Source organism: Myotis yumanensis, unplaced genomic scaffold, assembly GCF_028538775.1.
Source record: "Myotis yumanensis isolate MYYU_CA2020_CCGP unplaced genomic scaffold, mMyoYum1.0.hap1 SCAF_2, whole genome shotgun sequence".
In the NCBI taxonomy this organism is placed as follows: domain Eukaryota; kingdom Metazoa; phylum Chordata; class Mammalia; order Chiroptera; family Vespertilionidae; genus Myotis; species Myotis yumanensis.
Genome location: NW_027223753.1, coordinates 196020517 through 196047220, shown reverse-complemented (window position 1 = coordinate 196047220; position 26704 = coordinate 196020517). Strand labels below are relative to the sequence as shown.

At 39.5% G+C, this 26704-nt stretch overlaps 1 protein-coding gene across 2 annotated transcripts in view; it reads left to right on the top strand.

Moving 5' to 3' along the window:
- LEKR1 (leucine, glutamate and lysine rich 1) overlaps window positions 1-26704 on the top strand; it is a 118415-nt gene that overhangs the window by 13414 nt on the left and 78297 nt on the right. Inside the window, exon 3 of one of the 2 annotated variants that reach the window (XM_070403653.1) lies at window positions 3927-4141. The exons of the other annotated variant lie outside the window; for it this stretch is intronic. Within the exon in view, the coding sequence (XP_070259754.1) occupies window positions 3927-4141 (215 nt within the window). The remainder of the gene's footprint in view (window positions 1-3926; window positions 4142-26704) is intronic. 2 annotated transcript variants of the gene reach the window in all.

Here is a 26704-nt window from a genome sequence, read left to right as displayed (position 1 = left end):
ATGAGTTATATTCCTTTGAATGGGATTGCAGAACCACTCTAGGTGATTTGAGGACACACAGAGAGTAAGAGGATAACATACAAATGCTATTCAATGTATAAAACAACCATAAGCTACAACCAGTGAACTCAATTTCAATTTCAGGCAGGATTCCAAATATACTATCAAAGGGTGATTTGTGAGGATGTATTAGAGAACTAATAAAATTGGGCCAATTTTATGTTCATTAGGACAACCAGAAGGTAGACCTTGCTCTATTCCATTTTGTGTAGAGTTACTAGATCCAGGGACAGTAGTAGGCATCAAATATATGGACCTTTTGAAGGCATTTGACAAATTTTGTCAATATTCCTGAAGATAATAAGAATACATATAGGCTGCTTACAAAGATATTTGGGTAGTTGAATAACAAGTTGAAGAGTTATACCCGAAATATGCTGAGTAATGTGTCAGCATCAACCATGGAGATAGATATGATGTGGACTTATATCCTCAACTTTGTCATAGTCAACATTTTTTATCCATGAATTCTAGAGTTACCAGATCCAGGAACTGGAGTAGCCACAGAATATATGGATTTTATGAAGGCATATGACAAATTTTGTCATAATATTCCTGAAGACAATATGAATAAATGTAGGCTGGTTGCAAAGATAATTGGGTAGTTAGCCCTAAAGGTTTCCTAAATGTCTGTGTCTTCAACACTTACAGGCCTATTTGGATCATTCCCAGCTTAGGGCTTAGTTCTTCTGGGTGTGATGTCCATTCCTCTTCCACCTGCCAGCCCTGGGTAGGGTGGGTGAGCGGAGGGCGTTTAGTCACATTACCACATAGAACAGCCAGGACTGTGGAAGGTAGATCTGTAAGAAAGCTGGAAAGGAGTGGATTGGTATATTCAGTATAACGAGACATGGTTTTGCACTGCAGTATTTTTAAAAATGGGCTTTATTTAACATAATAGACAGATATAGTATATAATCTATACTAATAAAAGGGTAATATGCTAATTAGACCGGACTTCCTTCCCAACAAAGCCATGGTGGTGGGGCCAAGGCAGAGGCAATTAGGGGTGATCAGGCCAGCAGGGGAGAGCAGTTAGGGAGATCAGGCCGATGGGGGAGAGCAGTTAGGGGGGTCAGGTTGGCAGGGGAGACGATTTAGGGGGATCAGGCTGGCAGGGGAGGGCAGTTAGGGGAATCAGACTGGCAGGGGAGAGCAGTTAGGGGGATCAGGCTGGCAGGCAGGCAAGCTGTTAAGAGCCAGCGGTCCCGGATTTCGAGAAGGATGGCCGACTGCCGGTCTAGGCCTGATCCCACAAGAATCGGGCCTAAACCGGCAGTTGGACATCCCCCGAGGGGTCCCGTATTAGAGAGGGTGCAGGCCGGGCTGAGGTACACCTCCCCTCCCGTGCATGAATTTTGTGCACCGGGCCTCTAGTAGTAGCATAATTGCTAAAAATATAAGAGATCACTATAATCTAGGGTTGCATTAGAAGATATTATTAATGATACTACTAATGAGCTATTGGAAAGAGGGAAGTTTGAGTACTCTCTTATTCTGCTTCAGTGAGACAAGCCACTCTGAAGTAGGCAGTTCTGGGTACCATACTTGAAACAGATGTAGAACCCACGAACAAGTTCAGAGAAAAATATCTAGAATGTGAAAGAAAGTAAAAACCATGTCATAATGGAAACAGCTGTAGGAATTGGAAGTTGACCTGGGAAAACAAGATAGGGAATGTTCCTTATAGCTGTCTTCTAATATAAGAAAGAGGCCTGTGGTTGTTCCACATGGTTACTAGGAGGTTTAGGGCCAGTGGACACTCTAGGCAGGCAGATTTGGGGTCAGCATGAGAAAATTTCCTGACAGACAAACTGTCAGAAGATGCAACAAGCTGCTTTACAATGTAGTTTTCCATCATCTGGGGTATTGAAAACTTATCTAGGTAAGAGTAGACTCAGTGAACGCATCCAGGGCTTGAACCAGGTTATCTTTATGATTTTTTTCAAACCTGTTCTTTTCTAAATCTACACTTTTGGTATCAGTGGCAGTTAGATGATTGATGAAGTCATTCATTGGTTTTCTACAGTATTATATTTTGGGGTGGCATTGATTAATAAGCTTATATAGGTTTCAAATGTACAATTCTATGATAAATCATCTGTATATTACACTGTGTGCCCACCACCAAAAGTCAAATAATCTTCCATCACCATATATTTTACCCCCTTGAACCTTGACTAGTCCCCCAGCCCCCTTCCTTCTGGTAACCACCATACTGTTATCTGTGTCTATGAGTTTTTGTTTGTTTGTTTTTCTTGTTTGTTCATTTGTTGCTTTCAGTTTTATATCCCACACATGAGTGAAATTATATGGTTCTTAACTTTTTCTGACTTATGTCACTTAACACAATATTCTCAAGATCCATCCATGTTATTGCAAATGGCAGCATTTCATCTTTTCTTAAGGCTGAATAGTATTCCATTGTGTATCGGAGGATACTTCAGTTGTTTCCCTGTCTTGGCTACTGTGACTAATGCTGCAATAAACATAGGGGCTCATCTATCTTTATGAATAAGTGTTTTCAATTTTTTTTTGGTAGATAGCTATACTCTTAATGTTTTGAGGAGCCTCCATACTGTTTTCCGTATCTGTACCAATTTACATTCCCACCAGCAGTGAATGAGAGTTCTTTTTACTCCACAATCTCTCCAACACTTGTTATTACTTGTTCTTGTTGATAATAACCATTCTAACATTTGACATTTTTATCATTAAAGTTTAAATGTGCAAAATTTTACTGTATAAAAATTTATTATTAGTTTGTTTTCACCTAGTCTTGTGTAATAGCATTGATAAGCAGACAAGGTGGCCTCACTCTTGGTTACAGGAGTCATTTCTACAGTCTTGAGGGAGGTTAATTAGGAGTAAGTACTTTTCTTATAACCCAAGTGTTGTTTTCTTTTTAGTGCCCTGGAGCAAATATTTAATGAAGCTGTCTCTTTTCCTTTGTGAATAGCAAGACAAGTAAAGGCTACTTGAAAATATTTATGTACTTGAGACAGAAAAAATAATTACCTCTCTTTTGACTTTACTAAAATTCTAGTTTTCACCTCCCCAGTGTTGTCTAGAGATATGTGGACATTATATCTGAAGAGAGTAAGAGGATTTAGCTGACATCCACTTTGCAGATAAATATGACACAAATGGTTACAGACGTGGGTATTGGTTTTAAATAGACCTGAGTTTAATCCTCACGTCTCCACCTACCAGCTGGTTATAAACTTCAATAGTCTCCCTTTCCTTATCTATAAAATGAGTACAACCATAACTCCCTGAGGGGAAAGAACTAATTTAGGGAGAAGAGATTAGGTCCAAAGTATTTTTTTCTTTGTGGTTTTATGATAGAATGTAAAACTCTGCAAAAATCATAAAATGTTAACACTGAACAGGAACTGAGAGTTCATTTCTTTCAATGGCCTAATTTTATAAATGAGGAAAGTAAGATCGGAAAAAGCCAAGAGGCATCTCCAGAATCATGGTGCAGTTGGCAGTGAAAGGCCAGTGTTTTCTTCCCACTCCATGGAAAACTCATCTTAAAACAAGAATTGTAACGATGTTTTCATCATTTTTGTTTTATTTTATGGAAAATATTTCAAGAGCAAGTCTTTCTTAGAGATACCATGGAAAAATAATTACTCTGAAGGATTCTTTTCTAATTCCAAGATTCTGTGTCAGAATCAATATCATGGCAATTTAAAAAATTGTATTCAGATATAAGCAATGTCATAATTATCACTCCATGTCATAGTACAGTATACATTTACTTCATTTGACAAGCATAGTTGCAATAACATCTTCTGTTGGACTTCATTTCTTCAGAATTTAAAAATACCATTTTAGTAAATGTATATTCTATTTTCTAGATGCCCCCTGAAGAAAAAGTTTGTAAGTACTGTGGAGTGAGCTATCTAATTCTTCATGAGTTTAAAGCTATGGAAGAAAAAGTGAAAGCGATGGAAAAAGAGATGAAATTTTATCAAGGAAGTGTAGAACGTGAAAAGAAACTTCAAGAAAAGCTACATTCTCTTAGCCAAGATTTTGAACAATACAAAATTGACAATGACTCCAAAACAGAAAGGTTGGAATATGTTATTCTTTTCTATTATTTATTTAGTTTGAAGAAAAGTACAGACAATAAATAGACTTTCAATGTTCTTCTAGAATTTCTCTGTATTAGGTATAATTTATACTTGAATACATGTTAGTTTTTATTAATTATTAATAATTAATAAATATAATTATTAATTATAGTTTGAGCATTCTTTTAGACATATATTTATTCTCAGAATGATTAGAAACCAATTAATTTAGTAGCCATAAGTTGAGATAGGTTAAGTTTTATTTTTCCCCAGGTATATCTTAATTTTATCATTAAGATTTGTCTGTCAAAAACTAGGTGAGTTTTGGCAGTTTCTGATGCCTAACCTTTGTTTTAAATGGCCTTGAATATTTAGATTTCAGGATAAGGTTTTTATGACTTGAAAAGGATGCCAGGACATTAAATGTGGCATGTGATTCTAAGTCACGGAAATTGGGAAAAAAATTAAATAATAGGTTCCTAACACTATCAAATCTAATCCATTTAGTCTGCCTCAAGACACTTCAATGAACTTGTACAGACACTTCTAAGAGAAGGTTTTTTTCTGGAGTTTTATGCTTTACCTTTTTCCCATGAATGAATATTTCTCCATTTAAAATATCAACAGTTGGTGTTAGTAAACCTTGAATTAATGAATTTAATGAATATCATCATGTCTTTACAAAAATAGAAACTTTCTTAAATCTCTTAGGATTAAGTACTTCTATTACATTTTATTACAATTTTAATAATTACATTAAATGTCAATTGAGTCCAATATTTTGTAGTTCTTTACCAAGAAAATTTTGTTATAGTTTTTTAAATTTCAAATCTGAATAACAAAGTGTTTCATACTATTTGAGTGGAAAAAAAAACTTGAAGTATTCAATTTAAAATTTGGTGGTTTTCTTGCCTGTCAGAGATTCTTTTGTTTGGTGTTTATTTACACTTTACTTTCTTTATGTGTTGTTTAAGTACATAAACACTTAAAATAAAAGATGTATATGGGAGAAAAGGCAAGAAAGTCCCTTTTTATCCTGCTGATTGCTTTTTGCTGGAGATAAAACCACTTTTAATGATTTGGTGCATATTTTTCATTGTGCCTTTACCTTTATTATAGATACATTTATTTAATGTATGTAATGTACACTGAGTGGCCATATTATTATGACCGGCCAGATTATTATGACCACCCCATCAGTACTTCCTTGGGCCACTTTTTGCCTTCAATACTGCTGCGATTCTTCTTGGCATTGACTCCATGAGATGTTGAAAGGTGATGCGAGGAATCTGACACCATGCCTGATGAATAGCACTGTCCAGTTCTGTGAGATTTGATGGTTGTGGAACCAGCTGCCTGATGGCTCTTTTAATTTCGTCCCACAAATGCTCAATTGGATTGAGATCTGGTGATTGTGGGGGCCACCTAAGCAAGGCAAAGTCTCCCTCATGTCCTTGAAACCACTCCTGCACAATACAAGCACTGTGCCATGGTGCATTGTCTTGTTGGAAGAAGCCATCTCCATTGGGATACGCCATCAACATGATAGCATGAACTTGATCAGCAATGATACTTAGGTATGTTGTGCTATTCAGACGTTTATAATGATCTGGCCCTCTAGCAACTTCAGCAGAAAATTATAGCTAATTTGCCTACAAACGTCAGGTGGTCATAATAATCTGGCCACTCAGTGTATATAAGCCATGTAGTTTTTAAAATGGTTATCATTAATAAATCGACAAACACAAATTTGGCAGTGTGCAGAGAAAAGGGAACCCTCGTGCACTGTTGATGGGAATGCAAATTGGTGCAGCCTCTGAGGAAAGCAGTATGGAGTTACCTCAGAAAATTAAAAATAGAACTGCCTAATGGTCCAGTGATTTCACTTCTGGGAATTTATCTGAAGAAATCTGAAACACTAATTTGAAAGAATGTGTGCACTCCTATGTTCATTGCAGTGTTATTTACAATAGCCAAGATTGGAAGCAACCCAAGTGCCCATCAGTAGGTGAGTGGGCAAAAAAGCTGTGGTACATTTATCTAATTGAATTCTACTCGACCAGAAAAATAAGGCAATCTTACCCTTTGTGACAGCATGCATGGATCTGGAGAGCCTTATGCTAAATGAAATAAGCCAGTTAGAGAAAGACAAGTACCATATGACTTCACTCATATGTGGATTCTAATGATAAAATAAGCTAACAAGCAAAATAGATACAGACTCATAGATAGAGGGCAGGCTGACAGCTATTAGGGATGTGGGGGCTGGGTGAAGAGGGTAGAGGGATCAAACAAAAAAGGAAAAAAAAAATTGCCCTAGTCCAGTGGTCGGCAAACTCATTAGTCAACAAAGCCAAATATCAACAGTACAACAATTGACATTTCTTTTGAGAGCCAGATTTTTTAAACTTAAACTATATAGGTAGGTACATTGTTATTAACTTAATTAGGGTACTCCTAAGGCTTAGGAAGAGCCATACTCAAGGGGCCAAAGAGCCGCATGTGGCTCGCGAGCCGCAGTTTGCCAACCACGGCCCTAGTCGGTTTGGCTCAGTGGATATAGCGTAGGCCTTTAGACTGAAGGGTCCCGGGTTCAATTCCTGTCAAAGGCACATACCTCAGTTGCAGGCTCCTCCCCGGCCTGAGCCCTGGTCAGGGCACGTGCAGGAGGCAACCAATCAGTGTTTCTCTCACATCGTTATTTCTCTCTGTCTTCCCCTCTCGCTTTGACCCTTTCTAAAAATCAATGGAAAAATATCCTCAGGTAAGGATTTAAAAAATAAATAAGAAACCAAGATGGCGGCATAGGTTAACGCCAGAGTTTGCTGCCTCGAACAGCCACTTCAAAAATACAACTAAAAGATGGAACGGACATCATCCAGAACCACAGGAAGGCTGGCTGAATGGAAGTTCTACAACTAGGAGGAACCGAGAATCAGAGGAGGCGCAGTGCTGAAGTAAAATACTAAGGTGCGGAATGCGAGAGGTGCGGAGTGCGCGCGGCGCGGGCTGGTGGCTGAGGGTGCGGTTGTCTGTTTCAATCCGGAGGGAGCCTCAGACTCTGAGCTCCAGATCTGGGCGAGTCTCTAGGGACCCAGACTCAAACGGGAGAAGCAGGACTGTCTGGCTACGGTCCCTCCGAGGTTTGCAGTAGTTGCTGGGACAGAGAGGCAGAGCCCCTGGGGACGGACTGAGAGCAGCCATAACAGCTCCCTCCTCCGCCCTGTTGATCCCGTGGGACCCGCCCCGCCCAAGCCCTGCACAGAGGCATTTGCCGGATAGCCTCAGGCAAAGGCTAGATTAGCACCTCCCTAGAGGACACAAGTTCTTCCACTGCAGACACAGCTGATTATCACAGCCAGTCGGCGTGGAGGCCAAGTCCCTCTAGTATTAACTACAACAATCAAGGCTTAACTACAACAAGACTGCGCACAAAGACCACTAGGGGGTGTACCAAGAAAGCGTAAAAAATGCGGAGACAAAGAAACAGGACAAAACTATCAAGGGAGGATATTGAGTTCAGAACCACACTTTTGAGGTCTCTCAAGAGGCTTCTAGAGTCTGTCGATAAACTTGATGAGATGTACAGGAAATCTAATGAGACCCTCGATGGTGTGATAAAGGACCATCTAGAAAGTAAGCATACACTGACTGAAATAAAGAATATTATACAGACTCCCAACAGCAGACCAGAGGAGCGCAAGAATCAAGTCAAAGATTTGAAATGCGAAGAAGCAAAAAACACCCAACCGGAAAAGCAAAATGAAAAAAGAACCCAAAAATACAAAGATAGTGTAAGGAGCCTCTGGGACAGCTTCAAACGTACCAACATCAGAATTATAGGGGTACCAGAAGATGAGAGAGAGCAAGATATTGAAAACCTATTTGAAAAAATAATGACAGAAAACTTCCCCCACCTGGTGAAAGAAATAGACTTACAGGTCCAGGAAGCGCAGAGAACCCCAAACAAAAGGAATCCAAAGAGGACCACACCAAGACACATCATAATGAAAATGCCAAGAGCAAAAGACAAAGAGAGAATCTTAAAAGCAGCAAGAGAAAGAAACTCAGTTACCTACAAGGGAATACCCATACGACTGTCAGCTGATTTCTCAACAGAAACTTTGCAGGCCAGAAGGGAGTGGCAAGAAATATTCAAAGTGATGAATGCCAAGAACCTACAACCAAGATTACTTTATCCAGCAAAGCTATCATTCAGAATTGAAGGTCAGATAAAGAGCTTCACAGATAAGGAAAAGCTAAAGGAGTTCATCACCACCAAACCAGAATTATATGAAATGCTGAAAGGTATCCTTTAAGAAGAGGAAGAAGAAGAAAAAGGTAAAGATACAAATTATGAACAACAAATATGCATCTATCAACAAGTGAATCTAAGAATCAAGTGAATAAATAATCTGATGAACAGAATGAACTGGTGATTATAATAGAATCAGAGACATAGAAAGGGAATGGACTGACTATTCTTGGGGGGGAAAGGGGTGTGGGAGATGCGGGAAGAGACTGGACAAAAATCGTGCACCTATGGATGAGGACAGTGGGTGGGGAGTGAGGGCGGAGGGTGGGGTGGAAACTGGGAGGAGGGGAGTTATGGGGGGGGGGAAAGAGGAACAAATGTAATAATCTGAACAATAAAGATTTAATTAAATAAATAAATAAATAAATAAATAAATTCATTGACATAGACAACAGTATGGTGATTACCAGGGGGAAAGGGGGGTGGTAGAAAAAGGTATAGGGGGATAAACAGTGATGGAAGGAGACTTGCTTTGGGGTAGTGAACACACAGTACAGTGTACAGATGATGTGTTGTAGAATTGTGCACCTGAAACCTATATAATTTTGTTAACCAGTGTGAACCAATAAATTCAATAAAACACACACAAATGTGTATTGTTTAATCTCCAAGTATTTTGGGATTTCCCAGCTTTCTGTTTGATTTCTAGATTAATTCCTTTGTGGTCTGAGTATAGACATTATATGTTTTTAATTTTTAAAAATTTGTTAAAATGTGTTTTATGGCCCAGAATGTGGTCTACCTTGGTGAATGTTCCATGTGAGTATGAGAAGAATGTGTATTCTGCTGCTGTTGGATGAAGTAGTCCATAGATGTCAATTAGATCAGTTGATTGCTGCTGCTGTTGTGTTCAAATATGTCCTTACTGATTTTCTGTCTAATGATTTTATCAGTTGCTAGGAGTACAGTATTGGAAGTCCTCAACTCTAACTGTGGGTTTGTCTATTTCTCTTAGAGTTCTTTAATTTTTGCTTCACAATTTTGTAGCTCTGTTGTTTGGTGTGAACACATTTAGGATTGCTATGCCTTCCTGGTGGATGGATCCTTTTTTAGTCATATAATGCACTTGGTTTTCTCTGGTATTTTTCTTTGTCCTGAAGTCTACTTTATCTGATAATAATATAGCCACTACTGCATATTTAATAAACTGTTTACATTGTATTTTTTCCATTTTTTTACTCTCAACTTACCTCTGTCATTAAATTGGAAGTGAGTCTTGTAGATAGCATATTGTTGAATCATGGGTTTTTAAATCCACTCTGCCAGTCTCTTTTAATTGGTGTATTTAGACCATTCACATTTAAAGTAATTATTATTATTTTAACATATATTTTTATTGATTTCAGAGAGGAACGGAGAGGGAGAGATAGAAACATCAATGATGAGAGAGAATCATTGATCAGCTGCTTCCTGCATGCCCCTACTTGGGATCGAGCCCGCAACCTGGGCATGTGCCCTTGACCAGAATCAAACCCGGGACCCTTGGGACTGCAGGCCATTGCTCTATCCACTGAGCCAAACTGGCTAGGGCTAGGTAATTATTGATATGCTTGGATTTAAGTATGCCATTTTATTATTTGTGTGTAGTTTGTTCTCTCTGGTTCTCTTCTTCTGTTTCTCTTTTCTTACCTTTATTTTGGTTTCTTGAACATTTTTAAGGTTATAGCTTGATTTCTTTATAGTGATTTTTAGTATATTGCTTTGTATAGGTTTCTTAGTGGTTGCAATACAGGTGCATAACATCATAGTCTGTGGTTTAATTATGATGTGTCTTGGCATGGATTTCTTTGGGTTTATCTTTTTGGATAGAATAGGATCTTTCCCAAAGATTGTTGAAACTATGTTTATAACTCTTGTCATATTTAGAGAGTTTTCAGCTATTAATTCTTTAAATATTATTTAGAGCTACTTCCTCTCTCTTTTTCTCAGATTCCTAACTTATGAATATTTGCTCTTTTGTTATTATCCCACAGGTCCATGAAACTCTGTTAATTATTTTTCTGTCTATTTTCTCTCTGTTGTTCAGACTGGGTGCATTCTGCTGATCTATCCTAAAGGTTGGTCATTCTCTCCTCTGTCATTATACTCAGCTATTGACCCATCCAGTGAGGTTTTTTCCCCTCAGTTACTGTGTTTTTTTCAGTTATATAATTTCTTCTTTTTTAAAAAAAAAATGTAACTTCTTTTTCTTTTTGAGGTTTTCTTTCAAGAAAAATTTAATTACTTTTAAAAATAACTTTTGTGATGGCTGCCTTATAATTTTTGTTTGATAATTCCAACATTGATTCATCTCAGTGTAGGGTCTGTTGATTGTCTTCTCTCATTAGTGTTATGATTTTCTTGGTTCTGTCATGATGATTGATTTTCCATTGAATCCTGTTTATTTTGGAGGTTATCCTTTGAGACTTTGGATCCTATTGAATACATACATTTTTAGCAGGTACTCCCTCTGTTGAGGTATAGCATGATAGCCAGGTGGGTATGTTTTTTTCAGCTTCCTACTGTCCTACCAACACTGCCTTGTATCAGACTGGTGGAGTGAAGGTCACCTATTCCCCTTGGCCTCATTCACATCTTTCCAGCCAAAGTAGATCAGCAGCTTGCACTGCCTGTGTCTCTGCAGGGGTATATAAGATCAGCTCCCTGCTGTTGAGCTTACTGTCACCAGGGAGGCAGGGAATCAGAAGACTGACTCATAATGTTTTGTTGCAGCAGGGTAGGGGCAGAAGCTTGGCTCCTCTCTGTGCCCTGCTGACACCAAGGGATAGGAAAATGCCAACCAGCACTGCCTTCCCCCATTTGATTCTTCCTTGTTGATGCCAGATGCAAGTGGAGGCTCAGCTCTCTGCTGGTCTCACTGGCACCAGTGATAGGGAAGCAGAGTGTTGACTCCTCTGTCTCTCAGCACCTTATTCTACCTCATTGGTGCAGGGTGGGCTGGAGGCTCTCTACTGAGACCCTCTGACAGGATATGGGTGGGGAGCAGCATGAGGAGTGCTGCTAGTCCTGGTTTTCACAGCTTCATTTGGCCTCTTTGCTGCCAGTTGGGTATGGAGGCTTAGTTCCCCACTGGACCTCACTGACACAAGGAATAGAAGGAAAGTGGAGTACTTACTTCTACCAACGTGTACTGCTTTGTTTAGACTCATTGGTGCAGGGTTGGATGGAGGCTCAACTCCCCACTGGCCTCGCTGACACTATTCTGTTTGGGGAGTGGAAACATAGCTTACTTCTGCAATAGGAGAATGAAAAATCAGCTTCCAACTCACCCCACTGACACACCAGCCAGGTGGATGGGGGTGCACTACCTGTTTCTGTGGGGCAGGGGTGGTATGGTGTGGAAGATTAACTCCTTGCTCAGCTGCAGCCCTGATGAAGCTATGGATGAAGCTATGAAGTGGGGAGGTACAGTTTACAGTTGATGTTTGGCTGGAGAAGATATTGCAAAGAATGCTTTCTGTTGTTGAGCCACTCTTCTCCTGAGAAGCTAAGTAGATCAGACATTTTTGGGAGAATGTTTTTTGTGTGTGTGTGTGTGTGTGTGTGTGTGTGTGTGTGTGTGTTTTAGTGTGGCGTGTAGGTAGTTCTGGGTTGGAGACTTTTGAAGGACCCTGCCTGGGACATATGAGAGACAATAAGGAAACGCAGGGATCTCCTTGCTTCGGTATTTGTCAAGTCCCAAGGCCACCTGCCTTCTTTCCATCTTTCAGAGTCTTCCTTTGCTTGTGTGTTATGATCAGGATTTTGTAGTTTTAAGAGGGAGGACCTAGGAGTAATTGGGGCTATTTCGTTTTGGTTGTGACCTTGGGTTGATTTTTGGCAAATTAAATATTGCTTTGAATAAGACCTTTTTTTAAAAAAAATACTTGACTCAATTCTCACATATGTCAGTAGGTAGTTCACAAAAGTCAGTAGTTACATAAATGCATCTCTCTATGCTTGCTAAACATGTCCTCTTTGGCCTCTCCTCTGCTCATGCCAAATTGAGACTGTGCATGGAAATTTGAGCAGCAGGATAGACCTTTCCATGAAAAACCAGACTTAAGAGTTCTGCTGGACATAGTTAGTTGTTGTCACAAATCGGGTGAGCCACGTAAGTCAGGTGGGGAGCATCAGCCCATGGAAGGGTTCAGAGAACCAGATTGAGTCCACAGTTTGGGATAAAATTAACACAGAGAGTGTCTCTGAGTTTATAAACAAGAGTTGGAGGAAATAGGTGTAGCTGGCTAGGGTAGAGGGTGATGGGGAAAACAAGGGAGATTTTGTTAATTATTATCTTCCCCTGCCAGACATATTTCCCACATAGACCAGTTATATCAGTTAGGAATGTGATCTGCAGAAAGAGGCTTAAATTGACAAGGGTTTATTTGTTTCTTAAATCAAGAAGAAGGGGTATAGGCAGCTCAGCCATGTCACCAGGAACCCAGCCCCTTCCCATCTCTCACTGCATTTCTCAGTGAGTAGGCCTTCTGCCTCGCGCTGGTTCTCATGATTTCACAATGGCTCGTGCACTGCCAGAAGTCAGGAATACGAAGCGGGGAGTCGGAGGAAAGGCCTGTATTAGGAAATCCAAGGCTCTCCCACAACTGCAGGGCAGTGTGGTGAACTGACTGCAGGGAGTTGGCTCATTGCTTCCTGAAATAATCTCAGGTTCTGTTGTCAGGAAGAAGACGCTTCCAGGGCCTGCCTCACCTGACCATCACATTTTCCTCTGGAAAATCACATGTACATGCTGACTGTAGTTCCTTGAGAGGAAGAAGAACGATATCTCAAAAAATAAATATATATCTTTTGTACATGTCTTTGTCCAGGCCGTGCTTTGTCTACTTTCGCAGTATTCTGCTGTGTTCGGAAGTATTGTAAGGCAGACATGTCAAAAATGTTTGGGACAACTGAATTTTAAATAACCAAGATTTTACAGCACAAAGAACTAGTGTAGAAGTAGAGTTCTTATCACGTGGGGGATACTTCTCAGGGAATCATTTCAAATCTCTGGGAGCCTTTTCAAACCCTCACCTCTCTTCTGAAATTCTCATTGTCCCTTTTGGGGAAGAGTGAGAATCTCTGCAGTGAAACGAGAGCTGCTGCTGATGGGAGTGTGATTGGGCACGTGGGGAAGGCAGGAAAAAGGTTGAGGACCATTTGGAAAAGCATTTTTTTTTTCAGGCCTCTGAAAAATGCCTCCAGTGGACACAGGGTTGTTAACAAATAAATTAAACCTAGAAGTTTGTATCATGTTTTTCTTAGTCTAGAAGTATAAATATGCACTTATTATATTGATATTTGTACTAGGCGCTACTTAAAGTTTGAGAAACCTTAGCAAGTTTTATTCACACCATGTAAGACCAGCTAATCCTGTTATCTATCATCTTTTCATTATTCTCCCACACCAGCTAGATTACGTTTCAGACCAAAGTTCTTAGGTATAGAGGATACTGTTTTCCTTTATTCCTTCTCTCTGTGGACACATACAAACCGTAAACAGAAGTTGACGAGTGTTTTTCCTATTGGTATAAATAATGTTTACATGGGTTTCCTTGTTACTAGATACGGAGATTGATATTTAGTCAACAACACTGATAGACCTATGTACACATGTATATCTTTTATTACCAGTATAACTTTGAAAGCCCTTCTGTGTATCATTATGTTATTGCTATAGCAACATGGTTACCAAAACAAGGTACATATTTTTCTGCTTTGTCTTTTTAAAGGAGAACTTTCCCCCCTAAGCTTTTAAATGGGCATTGTAGAGTTTCAGTCCCAGACATTCGGTAGTCTTTCTATTTATCTTTCACCCTTGGGTTTTCCGTAGTTATGATTCGTTATTTATCACTGTAACATAAAGTACAATTTGTATTGGAGTAAATCCTAGTGGGAATTATGAGAATGAATGAAGGGAAGCAGTATTTGATATGGTTAAACAGTGGAGGCCCTGCTATTACCTAGCCCCATGATGTTGTCTTGAAATCTTTTTGTACTTTTGTTACTTGTCTATAAAATGGTCAGAGAAGCAGCTACAGGAAGGATAGTCACATTACTCTGTGCCTGGCAGGAATCCAGTTAGTTATGTTTCACCCCCACGCCCCTCCATGTGTGTTAACTAAGGTTAATAGCATACAGTTTCTCCCCCCATAGATAGTATCACATTCCCACCTACTTTGGATCTCTAAATATTGCCTAATATCACAAGGGAAATTATTGGGTCTAAGAAATATCCCAATTTCAGTGCTACCACAGTAATTAATTCCAGTTTAATTGGGGCTTTAAAATGCCAAGCCCAACTTTGATTAGGTCCGCACCCTGTGTTTCTGCTCAGGGGAGTAGAGATGTTATAGAAAGCTTAACTTTAAAACTTAATTGTTACTTTTTATTTATTACTAGAGGCCCGGTGCATGAAATTTGTGCATGGGTAGGGTCCTAGGCCTGGCCAGCAATCAGGGCCAATCGGGGCCTTCCGGCTACTGGCCAGGGCCTCCCTTCCCCGGCTGCCGGCTACCAGCCGGGGCCTTCCTTTGTTCCACGCTGCCCCCTGGTGGTCAGTGCACATCATAGCGAGTGATCGAACTCCCGGTCTCCCGGTTGAACTCCTGAGAGGACACTTTGCATATTAGCCTTTTATATATATAGAAGATTCCCATTTCTTTCCAAAAAGGACATGAGGCATTTTAAAAGGCCTTAATAAAGTTAACAACATAGGCGGGAAAGGGGAGAGTGGTGTTGGGATGAAAATCAAGAAACCAAATGTGTCAATCCTATAATTCCTTTTACCTGCGCTCCAGGCACTTCTGTACTCACAGCCTTTTTGTAGGAGTGGGAAGGGAGCAGGGGTTGGGAAGTGTGTTTTATTTATTTAATTTGTTTATGTGTTTATGTAAGCAAGGCTGACTTAGCTCTGGAAGGAATCTGCAAGAGGTCTCCAGGAGATAATTTGGAGGGCAGTCAGGCATTAGTGAGAACCTGCATGATCTGTGTATCTGAAGCAAATCTTAATGGGCAATAGATGGCTGCCTCTCTAATGCTGGGCTCCATGCTGCTGCTCATTGAGGAGGCAGTAAGATGGTTCCAAAGAACACAGCCCCGGCTTGCCTTTCTGCTAGCATTCTCTCCATCCTCTTCTCTCCACCCACCTCCTTACTGCTTCACTTACCACCAGGCTTGAACAAACAAGTCAGATCATGTTATTTTAATTTGCTGCAGGTTTGAATTAATACATCTTCAAAAAGTGTGCAGTTTATTTTTTCTCAAATTCTTTATTATTTATGTATTTCTAAATGGGAACAATTTCAAATTGGGGGAAATGAATGAACTCATTGAGTGAGGTATGATCAGCAACTCCTGTTATATCTATTTTATAGATGGCTAAACAAACAAAAAGATTAAACAATAGTGCTCACACAGCTTATGAAATTCTTTATTTTTGTCTTTTCTGTAATGTCACTATGGACTAGTTGAAGATACCCAACAAATGTGGCTATGGCAAGCGATGGCATGAAGACTCTCATGCCATCCAGTGGAGACCTGTTTTGAAGGGACAGGGCACACCAGATCTTGACCCTTGCTTGTTCAAGTGAGGAAACCCAAATGTACAAAAAGCCATCCAGTATTAACAAGAGACAGGTTGGTTGAGTTCACAGAACTGTTAGGGAAGCTGTCCCTGGAAACAATGTGAAGAACTCAACCAGAAATCGTCTTCATGTGTTACTGGCCTGCTTTTAAAGTAAACTAAAGATGTGGTGAGGATGGAAAATTCTTTCCACTAGCCAAAGTGGCTCCATATCTGAAATTACTAATTTGGGCACCCATTCTTTGTTCATACACGCTTCACCTTCCAACTTGATCAGTTTCATTGCGGCCTGAAATCTATTGATGCCTCTACCATCTCTCTGTCTCTTTCTGTTACCACTTTCTTTTGAAGTCCAACTTAGTTTCCATGGTCTATACAGCCGTTGGCAAACTACGGCCCACGGGCTGGTTCCGGCCCGTTTGAAATGAATAAAACTAAAATAAAATTTAAAAAAGACCATACCCTTTTATGTAATGATGTTTACTTTGAATTTATATTAGTTCACACAAACACTCCATCCATGCTTTTGCTGGCCCTCCGGTCCAGTTTAAGAACCCATTGTGGCCCTCGAGTCAAAAAGTTTGCCCACCCCTGGCTCTATGATGTCAACCATTCCCTTGACAATATCTTAAAGTTCCTTGTCCCATTATCCTTCCATCATATCAGCCTGGAAAACCCCTAATGTGGATAACTCCAACTAACCACACTCTGTACTTGAGCTTCCAGGTCTACAGGAGATAATTCCTTGAGCTTCCAAGAACCTGATACTATTATTCCTCTTTCTAGAATATTTTTACCTTCTCTTTCTTTAGATAGTCCTTCCTTTCCAACAACATTTGCTCAAGACTCTCCAAACAAACAAACTTAATCTGAAGTTTATGCTAGCTATTTCTTTAGCTCTTTCTTCATTTTCATGCCACTCTTATGTTCTTAACTTCAGGAAATGTTTTCCCCATCACCAGTATGCAGCATTAGGTAGTGTTGAAAGTCTGGGTTCTGCCAACACACTGCCTGAATTTGAATCTTGGCTCCATAAGTGGTGTGGACTTGGGCAAATTTCTAGATACTCTTTGTTTCAGTTTCCTACACTATAAAATGGGAATAATAATACTATCTACGTCACTTGGTTATTCTGAGTATTAAATAGGGTTGTTGTGAGGGGTGTGTGTGTGTACACACACACACTAGAGACCCTGCAGGATCGGGCCTAAACCAGCAGTCAGACATTCCTCTCGCAATCTGGGACCGCTGGCTCCTAACTGCTCACCTGCCTGCCTGCCTGCCTGATCACCCCTAACCCCTCTGCCTGCCTGCCTGTTTGCCCCTAACCACTCACCTGCCTGCCTGATCACCCCTAACCTCTCTGCCTGCCTGCCTGATCACCCCTAACTGCTCACCTACCTGCCTGATCACCCCTAACCACTTGCCTGTATGACTGATCGCCCCTAACCACTCGCCTGCCTGCCCGATCATCACCCCTAAACTCTCTGCCTGCCTGCCTGATCACCCCTATCCCCTCTGCCTGCCTGCCTGATTGCCCCTAACCACTCAACTGCCTGCCCGATCACCCCTAACCCCTCTGCCTGCCTGCCTGATCACCCCTAACTGCTCACCTGCCCGATTGCCCCTAACCACTCTGCCTGCCTGCCCAATCACCCCTAACCCCTCTGCCTGCCTGCCTGATTGCCCCTAACCACTCACCTGCCTGCCTGATCGCCCCTAACCACTCGCCTGCCTGCCCGATCATCACCCCTAACCTCTCTGCCTGCTTGCCTGATCACCCCTAACCCCTCTGCCTGCCTGCCTGATTGCCCCTAACCACTCACCTGCCTGCCCAATCACCCCTAACCCCTCTGCCTGCCTTCCTGATAACCCTAACTGCTCACCTGCCTGATTGCCCCTAACCACTCTGCCTGCCTGCCTGCCCAATCACCCCTAACCACTCTGCCTGCCTGCCTGATAACCCCTAACTACTCATCTGCCTGCCTGATCGCCCCTAACCACCTCTGCCTTGGCCCCCTCTGTTGCGACTTTGTCTGAAAGGTTGTTCAGCTGTCTGGTCTAATTAGCCTATTATGCTTTTATTATTATAGATATATTAAAAGCTTAATAGGCTAATTAGACCGGACATCCTTACTGATGAAGCCATGGCAGCAGGGGCCGAGCCCCTTGCATGAATTTCGTGCATCGGGCCTCTAAAATATATATATATATGTGTGTGTATATATATATATATATGTAAATTTAATATAATATTTTAATTCCTCATATAACAAACTGTAATTATGATGACATCATCAATCCTGGGCACCATGCTTGATTTTTCCTATTTTGTCACCTTCTTCTTGGATATTTTTGAGTCTCTCCATATGTCTCTCAATCCATATAGACATCATCCTGGTTCATTCTCTGTTTGAACATCTACCTACCCTACATGACCTGTTGCCTATTTCTAATCTATTCTTTACTCTGCAACCCAGGTGATTGTGTCAAAATACATATCTGATCATTACACTCCACTACTTTACCTGCAACAGTTTGCATTGTTCTTAGAAGAATAAAGTCCCAAATCCGCCTTATGATTTGAGATTGTGTATGATCTCTGGCCCTTGGTTATCCTCACTCTTTTTTATCTAGTCACCTTAGACTTTTTTTTCAGTTCCTAAAAGGCACTATTGTATCTTCTACTGGGGACTCTTCACCCTTCCACTATCTTTTCCCTACTGCCCTTTTCAGGTCTTAGCTTACATGTTACATCCTCTGACAGGTATTTTCTGACCCTGCAGGGGTTCCATGACATTGTTGTCCATTTCTTAGTGTTTTTTAAAAAATATATTTTATTGATTTTTTACAGAGAGGAAGGGAGAGGGATAGAGAGTTAGAAACATCAATGAGAGAGAAACATCGATCAGCCGCCTCCTGCACACCCCCTATTGGGGATGTGCCCGCAACCAAGGAACATGCCCTTGATCGCCTGCCTGCCCGATCATCACCCCTAAACTCTCTGCCTGCCTGCCTGGAATCAAACCTGGTACCCTTCAGTCCGCAGGCCGACGCTCTATCCACTGAGCCAAACCGGTTAGGGCCTTAGTGTTCTTTATACTTAGAATTATTTGTTTAATGTTTGCCACAACTTGGAAGCAAGTTCACTCTGGCTGTCTCCTCAGAGTCGGAGCCACAGCTGGAGTTGTGGCCAGGCCTGAGAGTATTCTTTCTCTATTCCATGCCAACAGAGACAAATTACATTTACAGTTTTTCAAATTATTGTAGTCTTTCTTTTTAGCAATAAATTACAAAATTGTTTAATGGTTAAACAATTTGTTGGTTATATCTAATTTTTTTCCTGTTGCTGTAATTGTGTGACCTTCCTTTTTATATTATCTTAGTTATTCCTCCCAGCAACATTTTTTTCTTGGACTTCATTTTTATTTATTTAATTTTACCTTTTATTGAATTTATTGGAATGACATAGCTTAATAAAATTATATAGGTTCGAGGTGTACAATTTTGTAATACATTATCTGTATATTGCTTGTGTGTCCACCACCCCATATAATTTTTATATAGATTTGAGTTAGTATAAAACTCCCTGAGGCCATTCTCATTTCACTGTGTTTGTATGTGGTTTTCCCCTCCATTATCCCATTCTGTTTCTTCCTTTGTGGTTATATAATTTTGATTCTTTAAGATCCTTTTTTAAATGATGTTATCTCCAGTTACTCTAATCCATAATGATCTTTTTGATATTATATAGCACTTATATTTTTCAATAAACCATTTAGCAGTTAAGTATGTACTGTCTTATTTTGTGTTTTTGTTGGTGTTTGTACTTAAGTCTTGCCTTATTTGTTGTTGTTATTCTCACCTGAGGATATTTTTTCCATTGCTTTCAGCAAGAGTGGAAGGCAAGGAGGGAAAGAGGGAGGGAGGGAAGGGGCAGTAAGGGAGGGAGGGAAAGACAAAGAGAGAGAAACATCAACTGGTTGTCTCCTGCACACGACCAGGGGTATGTGCCCTAGACCAGGAATGAAACCTATGACCCTTCAGTGTGTGGGCCGACGCTCTAACCACTGAGTATCACTGGCCAGGGCAAGTCTTGTTTTTTTTAATGCGTCAAAATCCTTGAGAACAATAACTGCCTTTATCTTCCCTTGTATTACTCATAGGACCTCACACCATGATGGGTACATGGTAGGTGTTTGCTAATATACTGAGTGATTGAAACATGAAATGAATCTTGAAGTCAAGGTTTTCATATGACATTTCATTTTGATTTTACCACTGTATTAACATAAGAATGTTTACACATCTCCTGGAAGGTATCATGCTTCTGTGTTGTTCTATATTATAAATGATATGTATGTCAAGAATGGAGAAGTGGAATATGTATCTCTTGTTGCCACCTCTGTTTTCTATTAACAATAAATGCATGTAGGCCTAGAGATGGCTGTCTGCCATGAATTGCATCATTTACACTGGTTTTTAATATGCCTCCTGGCATTTCAGTTTCTGTTCTCAGCAGGCAACCTCCCTCGTGCTAAATCCTCTAATATTTGTACGCAGATAAGTGCTTAGAGAGCTGTGAAAGATATTCTGGCTTTGCTTTTCCGTGATTTTAGATGAATGTCAAAGACACATTGGAAAGTGTATCATTCAAATATAATTTAAAATACTGAATCATAATAATTTCCTGGAGTTTATATTCCATTTTTCCATTAATGGACATGAGTTTTTATATTGAATTTTGTCACTGTATGATTACTCCTGGGCTTTGTAATCATCTGCTCTCAGAAGAGGAGGGATGTAGCTCACCTGCTGCCAGCCAGCAGGCGCTATGCCTAGGGACACTGTGCCCGAGGGAAGCAAAAAGACAGAAAAAGAGGAGGAATGGAAAATGGTGTCTAACCTTTTCCTTGCCCTAGCTGGGGGGGCAGTGTGGCAATGAAGCTGGGAAGAAGGGAGATGCATATTAAATGTGGTATTAGCTTTTACATAATCAAGGCTCAGAGGAGGAGGAAAAAGAAATTCACACTGCAATAATTATACATTTTTGTTGTGCCAATGATTATGTAGATGAGTTTAACAAACATTTTTTAAAGCTTATTTTCCCTTCAGGACCCTTTGTGTTCAAAAGACTTATACTGTACAGAGAACATTTTTTTTTCACAAATTTTATATTATTAAATAACAGGTTGATTTAAAAAAAAAAAAACAGGGAGCAAGAGTTCATATTTAGTAACATCTATTCATTAATATTGTGGATTGTTTTTTAGATATTTTGTGTGGGCATCAGAATGTAGCTGTGAATTATGAATTATCTTTTGAAAGATATTTGAATGATTAATTTATACGTTTTGCATTAGTGGTATTTTGATGACTGTCCCCTGGTAATTGCTCAGGGGAAAACAAACAGTAACTCATATAATCATATGAGTTTTAATTCTGTTTTTTATCTAATTTAGAGTCATTTGTATCTATGAGAAAGTTTTAAAATAAAAAATGGGGCATAAATTTGTATTAAGTTGCTGGGATAAGAGTTTTGCTTCTGATCCTCCCCCACTCTAGACAACTCCCCATCATTTAAAAAAAATCTGTAGATAAACATTTAAGTTAACTCATTCATTCATTCATTTATTCATGAATGATATTATTTCTTAACTTTGTATATCTTGAGAAAGACATTTGAATATTTATTTATATATGTTTTTTATCATTCATGTTATTATTTTAACAAACTCAAGAGAGTTCTTCAGTCCATATTTTGTCATTAAATATGCAAATACAATAATGATAACAGTGAACATAATGATATAATCAGGGGAGGGAATGAATGTTTATGTTTTCAACATGTAATTTTGTCTAACGTGTGGTCTCAGTTCACGTAGCTTTTCACTGTGTCTGATGAAACTATCCAGTTGAATGTGATTGCGTAAGAGATGGTCAAAGAAGTTAGGAGAGTTAGGAGTGGAAAGAGGATTGAGATAAGGAAAAGGAAAATAAAGTAAAACAAAACAGTTGACCAACACTTCTGTTAAAGTGCAAATGTACAGTTGGGAGAGATGATAGTGTTTATGACCAGTTCTAATAGCAGAAAATATTTAAAACTCAAGCCTGGAAGCAGAACTAATGCCAAATCCACAGCACTCTCTTACAGAGCCATACATAGGTTGGAGACTTATCCTTTTGTTAGTAATTTCATTTTTGCAAAATAAATAATTTTGTAAAATTAAGCTAGTGGCTTTCTCTGGTATTAAGCTAGAAGATTTTGGAGAAGCACAGAAAGAAACAAAAATAAAAGGATTGAAATGCTTACTAAGAGTGTCCAGTGTATTTGGGGGCTGCTCATCTGGGGAAAGAGACAACTAATTAAACGTGCTATGTCTGCTGCCCCTTTTCTTTTGCTTACGTTTATTTCTCTTCCAACCTTTTGCTTTTAGCCTGTCTTTATTTTGTGTTGTGTCTGTTAAAAGCAACATTTTTGGGGAATATGTGTCACCATTGTTCTTCTGTGTCAGACGATAAAGTCTGGATAAACAGTGTTCTAGGTCTTTCTCACCAGTGTCACATCATCACATTCCAAACACAAGCCTGTTTTCCTTTACTTTTTTAAAAAAATTTAATGAAAAGTAATTAGACTATGAGTTGAAATACATAGCATGTTACATTTATGCCTTTGATAAATTGTTTCCATAACCTTATAGCTCTTATGTTCTGAAAAAGAAAGTTTATTTTCTTGTAAATGCGAAGTCATAGACTTCTTTATTAATGTTTTCTTTGGCCAGATATTTTACTCACTCATATCTTTATATCTAGAAGATTAAATTATAATTTTCTCCATTTTCTATCCTCTTTTAAAGGAAAAATAAAAGTTGGCTAATGAAATAAAACTCAAAATTGCCCATGAGTTACTGCCAATCATTTAGTACCTCATTTACACCATAATACCGGCCCGGTATTCAATGCTATGGTGGAAGGGAAGACAACTAGAGAGCTTTCTAGGGTTGACAGCAAGAATTATACTATAAAAATTATGTGTCACATAATTATAAGCATGTTTTGTTTATCTCAGTGGAAAAAAAAATAGCAACGACATTCACCCCTGTGCTTCTGTTCTTCAGTGCCTTTCTCTGTTTTGCCTGAATCTGAAGTCAGTTTGGAGGCAGTTAGAAGGAGATGAAAGCGATTTGCTGTGGAAGCTAGAATATTAAGTGCTCTGGCAAGCATTCGGGTTGCGCTCTCAGGAGGAAAGGAGCAGCATGCCAAATTCTTACCATGCTGAAAGACAGAGACTAACTGGGGCTGATTGTGAAAACATTTTAAGCCCATGAAAACAAAGGTTCGTGAGAATTACCACGGAACTCTCTCTCTCTGTGAACCTCTGAGTTTTGCGAGGGGATGCTAAAAAGCACACACAAATATTTGGAAATAGGCATAAAGTTAATCTTCTGCTTACCTTTTCTTCAGTGCATACATTTGTGGTTTTTAACTGCTGCTCAATTCCCTTTCTTTGTAACGCCATTCCACACTCCTCAATTCCTGTCAATCCCTGTTAAGTATCAATTTAATCAAGGCAGAATTCAAAGTACAAAATGCAAATAAAAATTCATCTTCTAAAATTATGTGCAAAGAAAGAATCAAAAGTACAAAGGCAGAGCAAAGTACAGTCGACTGCACATTAGTAGCAGGACAATAGTCAGGCTGCCTGGGTTCAAATCCCAGCTCTGTCACTTGCTGTTTGCATGGCCCCAATCACCTTGCTTAGCTCTCTGCTTCTCCATCCCCTCATCTGTCATATGGGGCTGACAATTGATCTACATCATAGGGATTTTGTGATGTTTAAATATGACAGCTCATCTAAATTATTAAACACGGTGTCTGTCACTTGGTAAATGCTCAGCAGAGTTCATTATTATTTTTGTTGTTATCATTATCATTGTTATAAAAGTTTTCTTAACTGTGGGAAAATATGATCTTGAGAAATAACATTGTAATATCAATGAAATGCTAACATATAAAATTGCATGCTGACCTAATTTATTTATTTAAATGCCAAAATAAAGATAAGTAAAATCTGAGACATTAAAACATAATTGACCCAATATATGCAGTTTGACCTCACATTTCAGCATTATTTGCCAAGAGCAATCTAAATGAGTAAATATCTAAGTGATAAAATATTATATAAATGCTGTTTTAATTCATTTAAGTACATATAATTAATAAAAAAAGGACAACAGAGCACTGTGCGGTTTAATACATAATGAATTTGCTTTAATAAACTCCTAAAGCTAATATTATAATTTTTAATTATTTTTAAATACAAATAATTCATACTTAAATATTTTTTCTGATGCTTGTAAACAGGTATTAATATTTTCATCAGACATAATGTAGACAAAATTTAGCTCAACCTTTAGTTCTATCAGGAATTCTCTGTTGTATATTTGGAATCAATCAGACTGTAATACTACGGCCTTCCTTTTCCCAGGCAGCTCTGAGGCTTCTCTGCTGTCAGTTGAGTTCAGCATGATCAGCATGACTTTGACGGACGGGTAGTTGAGAAAAGAGGCAGCAACCTTAGATATGGGCAGTTATTTTCTAAAAGCAATGCTTCTTTTTAGCAAAGAGAACTGAAGTATTTATGGGACGCTAGATAAGCAACTTTGTGTTTGCTTACACTACTACACTCCAGGAAAATTTTCGTTTTGGGAGTACAACCCAAGATTACTTAAGGGTAAGCAAAAAGTATATACATTTATCTTTGGGGGTTACACAATTCTATACTCAATAAATTATAAATACTACAAGACAGTCCCAAAACTGTTTAGTTTCTAAAAATAGAAAAATGGAAAGATTTATGAATCTTTTTAATCTAGATAAAGGAAGGAAAGTCTTAAAGGTTATTAAGACAGAAGCAAAAGGTGATTGCTTTATGGCATGCAATATAAGATTAGATGTCAGTGATGATCAATTTGAGGAACCAGGTTATCATCAGAGAATTGTTAGAATAAATTTACTCACCACCTCCTTGAACTCCACTGAACATGGCTTGATTTCTTATGACAAGTACATTGCTTACTGGAAGGGGCTGGAACCTAGAATTATACCCATCTATTGGCTAGGACGGGTGCTAAAGAAAACAGCCTCAGCCTTATGTTCTGTATGAGTATAGTCTTTTACTACCACCCCCACCCATACACACACCTTTTGAAATTTCAAGAGGGTTGATATGTCTGGGAAAGTCATTAACAAGAAAAGTTAAGGCAAAGCACTAATCATTTACCTCAATGGATAGCAGAGCTCATGTTGGAGGATACAAAAGTCTAATCACTCAGTTAGTGACAGAGAAGCTGAATTGCAAGGCTGTGGTCCTAGCCTAGAAAGAGAATATTAAGGATCTAATCTCAGGTGGGGTTACCAATAGAATACAAGATTTTTTTAAAAAAAAAGACATACGCCTATTTATTAAAGGAGAGTAAAAAAATCAACAAGAATGAATTGGTGCAGAGAGTTGGTCAGGGGCTTATTGAACTTGGGCCTGAAGTCAGAATTGGTCCTAACAAGCAGGGGGGAAGACAGAAGAAGAAAGGCAAGAGGTTGAGTCACCAAGTGGGGAAATCATGGCCATAGCTGTGAGACAGAATAAGCACTGCAATGCGGAGGGGAGCTAATTGATGTTCGCAATCAATGAAAGCATCCATAAATGGAGCATTCTGAGGGAGGGGACTCAGTGGGAGAACAGACTGATGGGAGAGGGAGGTCTCAGGGACACAAATGTTCCTGGGCCTAAGTCTTGGTGGAAGTTTCTTAGGTAATTTCTGGCGGAGCAATCTTCCTAAAATGCAAATCTGGTTCCTACTTCAAATCCTCCAGGGCTCCGTAGCACTAAGGGAAAAGTGCAAATACATACCATGGCTCAACACAATCTCATTTGCCTTCAGTTCTTGTCACTTTGCATGGACCATTGAGAATTAAACAGAAAAATGCCATCTTCTCTCAAGCTTCTGTGCTTTGGCTAATGCTCCTCTAGAATCCCTTGCTTGTTATGCCCTCCTCTGCTTCCCACTGACCCTAACTCATCCTTTACCATTCATATTCCTTGACTGAGACCTCTGTACTCAAATTCTGTGCATGCCTGCAGGACTTACCTTTAGTGTTGGTTGACACACCAACCAGCTTTTGGTAGTAACTGAAGTTCTTTGATGAATGAATCAATGCATGACTCAGATGAGACTCTGAGTGGAGAGAATTATTGCTAAGATTTAGCCTGGTTTGACGGTCAGCTTGTTTGAAGTGCCTCGGGCCTACTAATGATTGCTTCCCGTTTGCAGTGGAGGAGCCATCCAAAAACTTTGAAGACGTCTTCCTCAGCTGGCTTCTGTTTCTCAAAAGAGCCCTTTGTGGGAAACCGGAGCCTTGTAAGGTCAGAATATATAGGGGAGTCTCTGTCTTCAGGGGCTCTGGATTCCCAGTAATGCCTTTGCCGTCAGGGGAGGTTTCAGGTTCTGTATTTTGGAGAGGGGAGAAATCTGAAAGAAATAATGTAGTTTCTGTCTTCCAGACCCTGGTGGAGGAATGGCATGAGGAAGAACTTCCCGAGCTGTAATTTTTGTCCATGGCTCTTGAAGGCCATGATGGGGGCAGCTTGATAGACAACTGAAAATGAGCTACATCAGACTC